This window comes from Rhipicephalus microplus, chromosome 1 (assembly GCF_043290135.1).
Source record: "Rhipicephalus microplus isolate Deutch F79 chromosome 1, USDA_Rmic, whole genome shotgun sequence".
NCBI lineage: Eukaryota > Metazoa > Arthropoda > Arachnida > Ixodida > Ixodidae > Rhipicephalus > Rhipicephalus microplus.
In genome coordinates, this window is record NC_134700.1 from 83,059,269 (window position 1) to 83,075,181 (window position 15,913).

General features: G+C 43.8%; 1 protein-coding gene across 1 annotated transcript in view; it reads right to left on the bottom strand.

The window, feature by feature from the left end:
• Window positions 1-1,513: 1,513 nt before the first annotated feature.
• LOC142784526 (uncharacterized) overlaps window positions 1,514-15,913 on the bottom strand; it is a 37,184-nt gene continuing 22,784 nt past the window's right edge. Inside the window, exons 3-6 of the mRNA XM_075882970.1 lie at window positions 15,754-15,893; window positions 6,618-6,685; window positions 4,011-4,091; window positions 1,514-1,758 (exon numbers count right to left, since the gene is read on the bottom strand). Of these exons, the coding sequence (XP_075739085.1) occupies window positions 1,634-1,758; window positions 4,011-4,091; window positions 6,618-6,685; window positions 15,754-15,893 (414 nt within the window). The 3' untranslated portion in view covers window positions 1,514-1,633. The remainder of the gene's footprint in view (window positions 1,759-4,010; window positions 4,092-6,617; window positions 6,686-15,753; window positions 15,894-15,913) is intronic.

A 15,913-nucleotide genomic window follows, 5' to 3' on the forward strand; every position in this document is an offset into this window, starting at 1 on the left:
GCGGGTTCGTATCCCGGCTGCGGTGGCTGCATTTTCGATGGAGGCGGAAATGTTGTAGGCCCGTGTGCTCAGATTTGGCTGCACGTTAAAGAACCCCAGGTGGTCTAAATTTCCGGAGCCCTTCACTACGGCGTCTCTCATAATCATATAGTGGTTTTGGGACGTTAAACCCCACATATCAATCAATCAATCACCGCGGCGGCGCAAGCAACGGCGTGGCTCATGTAGAATTCTCAAATTCCGGGCAGATTGCGTTGATTCAAAACTCAATTGCATTCTGTTATTTTTTCTCGTGCACGAATGCTGTGAAGGACATCATGAGGCGTAATAAGAGACCGACATTTATACACCACCCAAAGTCGACTGTTCTTGCACCTTCACAACTGTTACCGTAATAAACATTCAGTGTTCAATCAGCGCGGTGCATTCCTGGTTTTTTCTTCGTTCTCTGTGTGTTGCCGTGTGATTGTGAAGTACAACCAAATCTGAAGTTCCAGTTTTTTCAGAGCTTGTACTGTTTTTTACTTTTCTCTTTATTTTTGTTTATTAATCTTTATTCTTGGTTCCGAAGCATTGTACTCATCTGTGTGTTTTGTTATTTTTGTTCCCAACGCTTTAGGATCCTGTCAAAGCTTCCAGTATTAAAAAAAATTAGGTCAATGAAAGAGAAACAATTTCTCCCAGCGTGGAGGTTGTGTGGAGTATTGTGCTTCATTGCGCTAGGGAGCCTTCATGTACGAGGCGCACACGTGAAGGCTCCCTACACTAGGCTGAAAGGAGTGATACCGACTACGATTTATATGCGAGCGTGCCAACAGATGTCGGTGTCATAGGTTGTCGGGAGCCGCTGGATTCTAGAGGGCGGCGCTGCGCTAATGTAATATCTATGTCACATGGCATCAATCAATTAAACTTCGCTAAACCCCATCAGTGTGAAACTCTATTAGGAAGTTCGACAGAGATGAAGTTGTACACCGTATCGCTTGTCACCTTTACGAGCTTTGGATAGACGCCGCCAGGGGTCCATTAGGCATTGCTGCACCTACGTCACCATGCAAGATCTCTGGTCCAATCACGCTGAAAACATAAGCATGCTGGCAGCTAGGTTATTTAACTGAAATTCTGGCTATTACACAGCCTCTTTGACTAGCAGAATGTGTTACTTTTTTGAACAAGTGACTCAGCTCTTGATATATTAACCCAAGTCTTTTGAGGCCCTGTTAATCATATCGTTCATTTGACTAGTTCAAAATATCTTTTTCAGAAAACGTTCATCTTCGTCCTTAACATCTCTCCTAATATCTCGATTTTATAAAACGCACTGATATAACAAGCTCAATGAACCCTTCTCAAAAGCCGACGTAAACTCTCTTGTTAATGATAAAAAAAGCAGGATGTGTTCGAGTATCTGTTATGAACTGCGTGGTCATAATTGCCAGATGCAAGGAGATTACAACTGAAGTGACCAAAATTATTAATTTGAAAATTAAAAGCGCGCGCCAGAAAGAAGGCATCAGTATGAAAGGAAATTTATTGTTCACGAGACCACAGTTGTCAGCAAGTAAATTTTTACTAACACAACCTTTTCACTCTGAAGCACTGAGAAGGATTGCGCGTTACTTCAGCAGTCACGTCACTGGTCTCTGCAAAGGTCTCTGCTGTGTATGGGAACACCAACGCCACATATATCGACATAGTAGTTAATGCAGCTCTGAGGCACTGAGTTCTCCAGCTCTTTCTTGACCCAAAGGACGCACTCTGGAATAAAGAAGCCATAGGAAGGCGTTAGTAGGCTGTGATGTGGCTTGGGATCATGAAGTTTAATGTCCTCAGTCGACTCAGGTTATTAGCCACACCATATACTGGAAGGAGTTTCGAAGTTGCGACCACCTGAGGTTCTTTTAATGCTGACGGTAATCACACAACACACGGGCCCACAGCGTTCTGCTTCCATCGAAGTGACATAAGCGTGAGCAGGGACAAACCTGTGTCTTTCGGGCCAGAAGCCGAGCGCCGTATAGCCATTAGACCACGGTGAAGTGGCATAAAAAGGCTGTTGTGTGAAGCATTGTGACACAGTGTTAATGATGGTGAAGTTACGTCAAGAAAAACGATTGGACAGTAATTTATGCAAAAAGTGACATAGAACGATGAAGCGTATCCGCCCTTACGGTAATCGCGCTTTTTATAGCACAGAGATGCACTAAACACATGCACCAGCAACACAGGGTGTAGACTAAGCAATATTTTATTATTGTTATTTCAGGGCGTTTTTTTTCTTCGATGTTTACTCAAAAGAAGCCATCGCAAAAAAAGGCCCCAGTCAAGATAAAAATGTTCACATGGGCATGCGCATAACAAAAGTTAAGTTGTTTTTTAAGTGAATTTCTTTTGAAGAAACAACGTAGGGTGCGCTGCCACATTCGTCGGCATGTGCCTGTGTTATCATATAGGATTCTGTTACAACTCTTTTCGTTTGATCGCGAGTTTGCAACAAGATTATATTTTTTTTCGTGGCGTACATTTACACTGCGATGCATTTGTTGCTAGATCGGCCCGATGTCTGATTAGTTGACAAATATTTCGATGCTTTCTTAATCTTGGGTTTAAATGTTTTTCCACCTGTCCGATGTCTCTCCTACCGCATGCTAAGGGAATGTTGTAAACTGCTTTCTTTTTAGCCACTGACTTTTCACTTTTAAACTTTTCAGCCACTGACGTAATCACAATATCAGGGAATTCGCGGTTCATCAGCATTTTTACGTCTATGTTGATGCTCTGCGTCATTTTATGCTAACAGAATGTTCGAACACAGTGGTTCAGGCACAAAAACGCAACTTCTATATTTATTAGCTTTGAATCCACAAACTCGTATACCATCATGACCTTTGTATCTTTTGCTGATTGCTTCCAACATGTATGATCAAAATTTAGGTCAATCTGGGCGTCTAGAACTTTAACAAAAACTCAGTTGGCGATTGTACGTGAATTCTTGCCCAGAAGAAACTTCTGTGAACTTATGCAAGATTTTTTTATATTCCCAAACTTCGCTCTGTTGTACGGTACACAAAGCAGGAAATCAACATATTCAAAGCTGTTACATGCAGTTCGTTCAAAAAGGACAATAATATTTGCCTTAAAAGCTGTTCTTATTTAATACGTTATCCGAGCCGATTCTGTGGAAAGAAACAGCAGCACAAACAGCAATCAGTTAAAGAGTTTCTGTTCGACAAATCACCTGTGATTTCCTTGTTGTATTCGCATTACATTTATTTCTGCTCTGTACATCTTGCGGAGGAAAACGGTTTGACCACTTCACCCTCTGAAGCTGTCTTTTGTTCTTTGGCATAAAGGAACAATGGTTGATCAGAATTCCAGAGATTACATGGAAATAACAGACCTCCATTCACTCTTGCTGTCTTGCGTTCATTGTTTCAGCAGTCATTTTTTTCAACGTAAGGATGTAAACCATACAGTTCTCAACAGTAAGATGGGAGCATCCGCATCTAATGAATGTAGCTTTTATATAATAACGTTGATATACTGCGTTCACTTGCATACTCATAATAACTTCAGTGACAATAACTTTGTTAACAATACAAGAACTCGGCCAGATATTGAAGAATGTATAGGCATACATTTTCGTACTGCGCTCCTTTTAGTAATTGGTTCAAACTCCGTGCTCTCGTATGCCAAAGCAACCTTTTCTCATCCAATCTACCTCATTATAAAAATATCACTCAGCATTTTTCGAATACTTCATTATAGACTGTCTTTCAGACAAAAAACGTCGCTTGACAACGGCATGCGAAACACTATGATTTAGCAAACAAAATGATATTGTGCGCAAGTACGCATGTCTACGCTCGCATGCAATACTGTGTGCGAATATTGCGATTGGTCTCTTTTGTTTCATCGTCCTAGACAATACGCATGTCGCCATGGCTCAGTTGACTTCGAGAAATACATAGAATCAGTACCTCAGAACCCCATAGTTCTGTTCAACTTACGATGCTTGTGGTACTCAAGGTCCTCGACGACACAGTTTTCGTCATCGGTGTAGTAGAACATGCCTTCTTTCGGAGTCGGATCTGGAAAGTGCGTGATCAATTGCGTTCATTTTACAAGCATTATCAGTTAATAGTAGTTCTCAAATATCAGTATTTTATGCATGTTGTCGTAAAACACTTTTCTAAAGCTTTTACAAAATTATATACGCGTGTGCAATACTTTGAAGTGTATCGCAACACAAACATAAATTTACTACCAATATTGCATGACATTCTATCTGAGCTAACAGAAACAGGACCCTGTGATGAAAACAATCTGTAACACGGGTTGTGTCAAGCCGAAGTTTTGACAAGTCAACTTGTCGAAACGTCGTCTGAACACAACCCGTGTTTACGGGTTTTTTTATGGCAAGCTTTCATGTTCCCCTTCCTACCGTTTTTTTTTTATTACTACAGCACCCTGTGTAAGAGCCGTTGCAAACTTGATTTTGGTCATTGCTTCATGAGATTGCGGGTGGTATGGTAGAAAGTGAATCCGTTCAGTTTGAGACAAGTTGGAATCTGTTCCGAAATATAAGCCAATGCGAATTGTACTTCTTCTGACTGCATGGTTCTTTCTCACAGTTGCACAGTCGGAAGAACAGTTTCGATTAAAATGATATTTTAGTATTGCCATATGACTGGAGCATACATCCTTAGCCAGTAAATGGTCCTCATAATTACTGTGATAGCAGTTATATGGACATTCTTGGCTGAGTTTTGCCGCCAACGTCGGCGAGTGCCGTCATTCTCCGTATATGTACACGTATCTATATATGTGGAAACGCCACAAAAAATAATTCAGAAAAAGGCTCCGGCGCGCAGAATCGAACGCCCCAACCTCTTGCTTTTGAATGCGACGTGTTAGGCACTGAGAAACGATGGGGCACCTCCTCTAACGTTCAAACGGCAATCCATTTATATCCACCACTTACTGCTGGGGATGCCGATCTCGGGGGACTATTGCGTTTTAAGCATTACCAGCGAGATCGTGGAATGAGCACGCCGAAAGGAACCGCAAGATCGTCACGACGCCGTGACACGCGCTCATGCGTTCACATCTCACGTGTACTTTGCCCCACAAAGGTGGGGAGGGGGCGCTCACGCGTACACACGCCTATCTCGCAGAGGGGAGGATTCTGCGCTTTGGGCTTTAACCGGAAGGATTCTGTTGTAGTTACCGGCGCACAAAGGTCACTTCACTCGCTTCACAGTCTCCGTTTGCGGAAAGGGCACGCTTTTCAGACAGACCGAAGTAACAACTGAGACACTTATTCTCATTCATCAGTACCAGGGAGTACGTTACGTGCGTCGTTCGTGCGTGAGCAACGCGGGGCACATTTTGGTCTGCTTGCCATTCTTCGTGTGGCATTCCAATTTCTTGCTATCACATTAATTGCTTCGCCTTTGGGTCAGAGCTCTCACCTTTATTGTGGTAGCAATATTATGAACAGTTTCGGCTGGTTTTTGTCGTCGTCGTCACCTTCGAAGCCTCCGCATTCCCCTATATGTATATGAACGTCTGTATAAAAACAGGGAAGGATGCGCTAGCCACTTTATGCAGAGCAAACATCGCCGTTTTGGCCGCGGTAGTCCACGCGCGCTTATCTCGTGAGTGAACAAGGAGGGGGGGGGGTGCTTATGGTTACTAGGATATTGGGGGAATGATCAGCGTTTGCCTTTTACCCCCCCCCCCCAGCAGGCGGGAGCATCTGCGGGCTGCACTTTCAATATGAAAAAAAACGGTGCCAAAAGTGTACCTGCAGCAGCCGTGTTCTTTTACACTAGGGTTTGTAGAGTTACGTGAAATCAGATCTAAATGATTTGACTGCCAGCTTCACTCCGTATATCATTGCAATTTTCGCTATCACATTCATTGCTTTACTTCTTTGGTGAAAATGATTTTGTGCAATCATCCCTGCTACAGTAACACACTGCATTTGACAACACATGCGCACAAGCATACATAGCCACCCAAAAAGTTTCTTGAGACACACTACGTATCTAGCATCTATGCACGTTTTGCAGGTTCCGTACCGCTTGTTATAAGCTTTTGTTTAAACAGCGCTTTATTATCGAGTGGTAAACGTTGTTTGTTCGCTGTAGTCCTGTCTGTGTTGTTTTTGTGCATCATTTGTGCGTCAGCAGTGCACTGCACGTTTCGATCTGCTTGCCATTCTCGGCGTTAGACTCCAAGGTGTTTCTATCGCATTCGTTACTTCCCTTTGCGGCGAAACTGTGACTTTTTTCTAAAAGTGATGGTTTCTGTCGCTTTCAATGATTAGGGAAAGCCCAGGGGTAAGTAATGAGAAACTGCAGAACACGAATTGTGGGGTTCTTATGCCTGATGATAGCGATAAGCAACATTTGTAATTGTTTCTGCATATATAGTACCTAATAATGTGGCTATGATCTGCAATGTTGTTCGCTAGCATATTGTGCACTTGGTCTGCCCAAGATGAATAAAATTCTGAACAAGCATCAATTCCTTTTGAAAGCTTGCATATAAGATGCGTGTGTCTTAGATTGTACTGTATTGTGTCTTAGACACTCTGGAATTCAACTCACCATCGTCAAGGGTGAAGGTGAACTTCGGGGAGTTCTCTTCGGCTTTCACATAGAACGGTACGACTCGTCTGCACGAAAATTGGGAAAGAAAGACTGACAACGGTCTGTTGATTTAGCAAGCAGTGATAAAAAAACCACTAGGCCTGCGCGGAACGTGCAGCACCGCCAAAGTGAAAGGTGTAAGAGTGGCCTTTGAGAGCCTTTTCTAAACGTTGTTGTTGTTGTTGTTCACCGATTGGTAGTGGCGCATACCCACTATGAGGGATTGGCCAAGAATCGAGTGGTTTTAATAATTACTATTCGAATTTGGAAAAATGGAGGTATAACAGAACTATTACTGATAGCCTAGGAAAGTGTAGTGCTTAATGTAATTCTTTGGGTAAATGCTACAAGAAATCTTTCTTGATGCCCACTACGGCATTAATAATGATACCTTTAGGGTAGTAGGCTAGCATTCGCTATGCTATTTTTCGTCATTCTTCAGAGAAGTGTGGTATTTGCTACACACTCGCAAAGAATTTTGTTTAAATTTTTTATGCAGTGGCTAACGACGATGAAAAATTACGCCTGCAGTGGGTATGTGCCACAGTTATAAGGTTATTAAGAACAGGCTCCTGTAATGGGTTGGAGCATTTGACGACCCACTCATTACGCAATTTGCATTGTGTGATGTTTGTTTGTTCCTTTGCTGCTCTAAAACTCTTCATTACTCATACTAATACAATTGCTTTGTCGACATCAAGCATGCCTAATGCCCCTGTCACACGAGAAAGTTTAATGCCGTTTCAGTCGAATTACATTAGGAGACGTGTGCTGCTACATGGTAAGATATAATGTCATTTGTAAATGATGGCAATCGCGATGTCGCTAAGACGGTACTGAACATAAAACAGTCGCAGCGTGTGTAGGAAATTAATTATGTATGCTAAAGGTTATAAAAACATGTTTCCACATGGATTAAATTGAGAATGAAAAGGTAATACGCAGTTTTTTTTTTTTAATATCCAAAGGAAGACTCGCAGCTCAAATGAAGTCGAGGCGAGAATGGAGCCACTATCGCTCTTGGGGTCATAGTCTCATGGAGGAAGAAAAATGCTTGGGGTCACGTGTTAAACGTTCAATATAACTGACATGGCGGAGTGCGAGGAAGCCGCTGCAACTTTTCGCGCCGATCGGATAAGAAGCGTAAACCTTCGCGTTGCGTTTGGCGCGTCCCAGCTTTCCTAAGTAGTCCTCCCATAATCTATCTTATCGGAGTGAAAGTTTGAGCTTCTGTCGAACGGACCCTTTCTTTCGACGCAGGCTGCGTGCCGCTATCTACTTACGTTGACTGCATGGGAGACATGGGTTCTGTGAGTCAGCTGTAGGCTACCTGAGAGCTCCGAGGCTAGCGTGAACACCGAGCACATGGCTGACATGGCTAACTTGGCCGGCGACGGTTTTGAGATTGTCGCTGTGAACGAAAATATTCATTTTTTTCCTAACGCCTAAGTTGAATTTTATGCAAATAAATCAAACAATACTTAGAAATAAAACCGTATAAATACTTGTTATGATTTATTAACCCTTTCATGTATAATCTGTTCATGGCCCTCTTCCGGCGAGAGTACATCTTCGCGACAAAAACTCATTCGAATGAGTTCGGCTAGCTCATTCGTTTTCTGAAGACATTTTTTTTAATGACATTAGACGTCCTCGTGTGAAAGCCGACTAATGTCAATAAATGTAAATGCCATTGGGTGCAAATTACCTTTTTTCGATATGACAGGGGTATAAGGCAGGTTCGCAACCAAGTTTCAAGCGCCAGTGTGGCTGTGCGGTAGAATACTTGACTGTCACAAAGAGGACCCGGGTTCGAATCCCACTGTACCCTTGCTGTAACTGACATATGTCACATACGCGGAAAACTGGCGAGTTAGCATTGGGCGTATGTTGTGCGTAATTAGCTGCTCCCAACATTGACAAAAACTGTGGCGTTACAATTGCTTGAAAAAATTTAGCCCCGCCGCAACGCGTCAAAATTTGCCACGTTGGTAATTTCTGCCAATGACAGAAGCTGCAGCCACAGAGAAAATAAAACGGTGAAGTTGGCAATACAGCAGAAATCTAAGCCTTGGGCTTCTGTTAACTCCTATATGCCCATACAGACACAACAGCTGCTCTTGAATGCTATTGGTCTCAAGATCCTGAAGTGGCACCCTCTCGCATGAAACGTCAGAGTCACGACTCCGCCTTCGACCGCGCTGCAGCAGCTCCTACTGCTGTACGCGGATCGTCAGCTTCAAGCGGGAACTTTGCCGACCAAACAGCCCCCGGAGCGTCAGCTAACACGTGCAACGAATGCTTTCGAATGCGAGAGAGAGAGAGAGAGAGAGAGAGAGAGACAGGTTTGTTTATTGAAAGGCAGGGAGGCTGGCCTGAGCGATAGCATGCGCTAGCCTGCAACTCTACACCGGGGAGAGAAAAGGAGAAAAAAGAGTAATGGATGATGATGGTAAGATAGAGAGGTGAGTATATACAATTTTTTCCAGCTGAGAAAATTGTTATAGCCGCGCATGTAGTCCAATTGCTTTTAAAGCGGTTATAAAAACTTTTATAATCAGTTTCACCGTTGGTGTCAGGCCAACGGCCCAACTAGGTCTCATTAGTTGATGACCTACTGCGAAATTGTTCAGTAGGAAAAATCAATTTTTTTTCGTTCACGTGCGTATGCTGGGCTATCGCAAAATACGTGCTCAAGTGTTTCTGGCACATCACAGTGTTCACAATTGGGACCATTTTCACTGCAGCCGATTATATGTGCGTAACGCCTTGTGTACGCCACACCAAGACGAATGCGGTGGATCATAGGGGGCATGGATGTAGGGGGCATGCGGAACCTCATTTCCGGTTCCCATTTGTGAAGTCGCCGGTGTCAACTTTTTGGTTTGGTCCAGTGTTTAAATGTGTAGCTGTGTATCATGCAGCAAAGTAGCTAGGCCCTTCGTGTCGGCTCGTGAAAATACAATGAGTATACTTCAGGGACACTGTTTAGGGCATTTTTAGCTTCAGCGTCTGCTTTTTCGTTTTCCATCACGCCGCAGTGCGCGGGAATCATCTGGAAAGTGATAAACCAGCCATTTGCTGAAGCAACCTGAAGAATTTCTGCATTTTCTGTAGCCAAGATGTGATACAGACCTTGCCTCATGATGCAACTAATGGTTTGCAGAGCACGTTTGACATCAGAAAAAATCGTCCTATAATCTATCTTATTGCCTCTCGAATAGCGACAAGCTCTGCGGCAGATGATGTGGTTTTATGTTCTACCGTGAATTGTCGAGCGATATCCATGTCTGGGATGAGAAAAGCTGCGGCGGAGGTGTGTAGTGTGGTGTACCCGTCGGTGTGCACGTGCAGAGAGTCACCGCACGTTGTGTAAATGTGATGTATAGTCATTTGTCTGAGACAAACAGGAGAAACGAAGGACTACTTCGTAATCCCAGGAACTGAATCACAGGTGGTTTAGACAGGACCCTTGGAGGCTCTTATGAAGCACTCGGCGGGCAAAACCTTGATGGTAGAATATTCCCATGTTGCGATATCGCTCTTGAGAAACTGCAGTCTGGGTGGGTGACGGGGAGTGCCCACAGTGAGTGCTGCCTGTGTGGGCTCAACAATCGAAGGTGTACTCTTAGTGGCTCGCACAGCATGCATACATTGATTGGACATCCCGAGCTTCCGCGATGGTTTTCGAATGCATTTATGAACTTGTTCTAGTTGTGACTCGATTGACAGAGCCAAAAAATCTCCCGGGTGGCCAAAGAGCTCGCCGATACCGCCGACTGCTTTGCTGGTAAGGAGCTGAAGCAATGTGTGAGTGTTCTCACTCGTCATCTACAGTTTCCATCATACAATACTAAATAGTTCACGCGTTTCATATATTTCAGTAAGTGTGACTTTCTCCAGCATCTACAAGTATGTGGATAAATATTGCGAAACGTCGTGGTGTCTCGTCGAGGACGAGGTGGTGTACGACGCAGGTCACATTGTTAAATACGTGGGCGAGGACTTCAACACAGATCGCATCACAGTCACAGCACTGGTCCTGCAAACAAGTGGACTTGCGATACCACCACTCAACGTTTCCGTGACGATCGAGTTCGTGACGAGTAATGATCATTTAGTTTATTTAGAAGCTATGAGTTCCAAGAGAATAATTTTTTTCTTCGCCGTGAGTGCGGCGCAATGGGAAAGTACTGCTCTGCCTCAGTGCACTTCGTTCACCCTTGAAAAGGGCCTTAGCTTCCAAAACTATCCTAAGTGCCCGCCTGCTCTTCTCCTTAGATTTTTTTTCTGCAGTGACACAAGTGACAGTGAGCATGAGGAAGTGTGGGATAATCATTACCATTCTGGCATTCGCAAACAACACATGAGATAATTACTACACGGCAGCTGTTTAAGTTATTGCTTCGACCGTATATCAATCGTTCCTAACATTTACTACAAATAAAAAGCAGCATCAAACAATCAGGCTATATATGTTTGTGCTCTGATTGTAGTCATGCGCGTCAGCAGGATTTTTGCCTTTAATTGAGGGTGCAAGCCCATGTTGTAAAGCGATAAGCGGGGGTTTGAGAAGCAGCTACTTGTGTGGCCGGGGAGGGGGAGAGTGCTGCGTCGTTGCTCACCCTTACCGGTGTGAATGACTGCAGTTAGTCCCAGTAATGTTGGTTCAGTGCGTACGATATCACAAAGTAGTTGGTATAAATAGAGCAATGGGTCGTCGTTTGGGTATCAGAATATAACAAATAGTTATCGCTATTGATATACCGCGCACAGGGCCACAAAGATTAACGTGGAGATTGACTTTGCAGAGGCAATGACGTTCGGTGTGGACTCACAGGTGTAACAGTACGTACGTGCGTATACAAACCAAACAAAAACGTAGCATTGGATATCTTGGGCCACTGGGCTGCGCTCACGAGGCGCGCTATACTAGCGAGGCGATTCGGAGGCCACGTCATCGGCTTCCCGTTTAGAAGCCTTCGCGCCAGATTTTGGTACCACACCATGTTTGGTGTAGGTCCCCTATGCTTATAACCTGCCTGCAAATATTGACTGAAGTACTGGTCAGGCACTCAAACACGGTGGAAAGCTTATAGAAGAGTGGCGCGTACGGCGGGTATAGCAGAAGTCAGTGTAAGTGAAGAGCTTGCTACGCAAGGTCGATGAAGGCGTGAGGCGCTTTTTTTTTTTTTTTGAGCTCGACTATCCTCCTTTTCTTCAGCTTCGGGTCCTTAGGATAGTTGTGAAAGCGAACTCCTTTTACATGGGCGGACGAAATACACTGAGGCACAGTACAGTACTTCACCATATTGCGCAGCTCTCACTGCGCGTACAAGCTGCCACAGTTCAAAAAAAACAAAGGGCTGTGCTTCTGAAATGAAAGTGAAAAGCAGAGACCCACCGTTTTTTTGAGCAGCGTCGATAACCACCATATACACAATATAACCTACTGAACTGCTTCTTTATTGAGTTTTACCACGACGGTGAGTGGTTTTTATATATACACGGCGCCGGGCCTACCAGACGAAAGTGCAGTGATGTTCCATGCAGAATTTTTTTTGCCTTTTTCAGGGAATTTTCACTTGTCAGTTTGAGACAAAGGGAAAAAGGGAATACTCATGATATTGCAGAGAAGTTCAGGAATACCTAAATTTTCACATGACGGCCGACAGTTAGCGGTCACAGTGCGCCTTCATCTGCTGTAATTGGTTCTGGCGCATGCATTCCGCGAGCATATCTTTTGAGATTTGTGTCTTATATTTACGCGGAGCCATTCCTAGTTCAGCAGTGGTGTTATACTTGAAGCTCTCAATGATTCGTATGTGGGCTTTAACTTGCCCAAACCACCATATTATTATGAAAGACGCCGTAGTGGAGGGCTGCGGAAATTTTGACCACCTGGGGTTCTTTAACGAGCACCCTGATCTGAGCGCACGGGCCTACAGCATTTTCACCTCCATCGAAAATGCAGCCGCCGCAGCCGGGATTCGATTCCCCGACCGGCGGGTCAGCAGCCGAGTACCACCGCGGCGGGGCACTGAAGCCCACAATGAGCAGTGTACTAACAGATTATAAATTAATAAAGCCATGCTTTTGTTGCGCGGCAATGGATGGGGCTAGTCATGATTTAAAAAGCCGCCAGTACGTGAGACATGAGTTGTTATCAAGAGAAAGAGAGCGAGAAGTGTGCGTGGGTGGGGGAGGAAATTAGTACTGTTGCGCAGAGAAATATGCTAGGAATTTCATCAACGTTTGCAGAGAGAAATCCCCGAAAAAGGAAATTTCTATGTCTCTGAATCGGAATTCTTCGGCGTAGTACGGAACATCACTGGCGCACGAATCCACGCTGTGACGTCATACAGGTGGGGTCCGCAATGCCGCCATCGGTCGCACATCTGACCAATAATAAGGCTCTTGCTAGTCCCGCATTGACACAGGGGCTAAACTAGGACCATGTGCAGATAGTCGTTTTGAAAAATCAGTGTGGTACTTTCCGATGAATTGATGGGCCGGTGCTGGGTATAGCAGGAACTGCTTTATATATTCAGTGGTAAATATTTCAATTCGTTTTGCTTCTTTACTTCGAATGTCAACGCGGCGAGAATAAAAAAACGTGGCCCTATATTTGGCCATGTCCGAAATAAGACAACCTCAAGGCCTACGCAAACGAATAAGTGTTGTTTAGTTTTTACGATATCTTTATTTCTCGCTGTAAATGCAGTAACGGGACACCAAATCTTCGGGGCAGTTTGCTTGAAACACTTTAAACGAAGCCAGCGATTGTGATATTTATGCTTCTGTTCAGTTAGTAATGTATCTTTATCTATTATTGTTAAAACCAGTTTATGTGTTGCTTGTTTTCGGTCTAGCCTCTCATGTCCGGGAGCCATGCTTGTGGGCGTCACAAACTGGTACGCGCCACAGGCATTGTTAAATGCCACAACCGACAGCTGCTCCACAGAAAATGAAGGCAACAGTGGGTCCAAAAAACGGATACGTGGCAGAGAAATCTGCTCGGCCTATCACTGTCACCATTATGAGTGCCACAGAAACTGCCTGAATCTCACTATACTCCACTTACACTTAACAAATACAAAGGCAGTTAACCCAATAAATGATGTGCGCGTTACCATAGTCCCACAGCGGAATAACATTGTACACTTTGGTTGAAAACTTCACTATACTACCTCCGCAGATGATCAAAGAGTGCTTGATAAGGAGCAGTAATGCGATCTGTCGGAACATCTTGAGCGGATGCTTCTTTGTAAACCTGTGTATAATAGTGGTACAGCTAAGATTCAATAAAACTACCACCTGAAAGCTTAACGAAGGGCGTTTATGAAAGAGCAGTGATATAACGTATCTGAGACTTGCAAACATATAAACGCGTTAGCCTGAGGTAGAGAACCCCCCTCTCCGCTGTTTCATCGCTGTCCGAAAACCAGAGTTCATGAAATTTTTTTCTGATATTTTCAGTTTCGCCCACGTAAATCTTCAGTATCCTAGCGGAGATCGTAAACTCATGTCTAAAGAACCCCATCTTACTTTGACATATAAACCATCAACTCCCGAAGTATATTGCAATAAAGTAACACGAGGAGATGTTTATGAACTCTTCAGCCAAAAAAATATTCAGCGAAAACATACATGAAATAAAATAACTTCGTATTCGTTATATGAGTAAGTTTATTCCGCTCTAATACTTTTCGAAGAAAGAGCCTACCAAGTTCCCAAATCTTTGCAAATCTTTCGCTCACATTTATTTGATTTTGTGTACCCTGTTAAATACAAGTGGAATTTACATCTTAAGAACTTGCAGGGGACTAAGGTAAAGCACCTAACAAGTACGCCATGATTTTCGCGAGATCATTAGCGAAGTTCTTTTTTTTTCTGTAAATATCTGACCTGGCATATAGAAGCTGACCCGTAGTTGTACCTTGGCTTTAAAATGCGGTGCTGTGCTGTCAACCCCAATGACGCGCGTTTGACACCTCGCCATGGCGGCCACAATTCGATAAGGGTAAAAGGACTCATTTACATAGATTTAGGCTCGTGTGTAAAAACTCCACGTGATTAAAACGAATTCGGGGTATCGTACAACGCGCCCCATAGCCATATTGTACTTCCGGCACGTAAAGCTCCAGAAATTATCATATAAGAACCACGACTATTGACCTCAGCTGTCTGTTCCTATTAAAGACCGCACCACAAGTGACCACTTGGAGATTCAGGTTATATTACAGATTATAGTCTTGAATGGAACACCCCCCTCTCCCGCATTATATGGCTTGTGCTATCCTTCCTACAATAATCACCGTTGCATTCCGATTCCGTTATAAGAAAGTCGAAAACGATATCATAACTGAATAATTCTGCTTGATAACACGTGTGTCCGAAACTGTAAGAAAATACTTTGGGCACACTCCTGTGAATAGGTGAAATTGACATATAGGTCGTTTTAGGGTGCCACGTTGTCATGGGCAATGAAAGACGATTGTTCTCTTGAAAAAGAGGGAACAATATCAGCATAAAAAGCTATTCTATATCAGATCGATAGGCTGTGCCTGTTCTTCACCCATGGAAGTTTTCTGAAGTGAGAGAGAGATGTCTTAGAAGGGACGAACATGCAGTTCTCAAGTTCACTTCGAATATCGCGAGTTTGTGCATGTAGTATCTCGTTCTCAATATACCACGTAGTGCTGCATTATATTTGCATATAGGGCAACAAATATGCATTCTCCTGAAAGTGAACCTTAGTAGGTGGGTCCTTACATTTACACCGCTAAACCATCAACCATTACATTACATATTTACACCGCTAAACCATCAACCGCATGCACCAAACGAGTTTAGCGAAAACGCTCCTTCAGCATCTGCATCATGACATTCGGTAAAAAGAGTTGAGTTGGAAAGCGACCGCTGTAACAGAGTGCTTGCGTTTTGGGGGAGAAATATTACAGCAAGAGTCATGCTTTTTAAGTACGTATGAATGCATGCATTGATGGTTTTTCAGAGCAAAAGTACAGGTGCATTGAATTCTGGCCACGTTAAGCGTCTGATAACGTTGAGACAATGTAGCGACTCAACATACCCAGCCGACGGAAAATGTCCCTCGTATGTGGCCGTTCTTGCGACATCGTCGATCGCCTTACGCTCCACTGTCCAGCAGTTGAAGTATGTGTCGTTGTCAGAGTCGACGACCGCCACGGCATAGGGGAAGCTCTGCATTACCTTGGGAAAGATGGACGCAA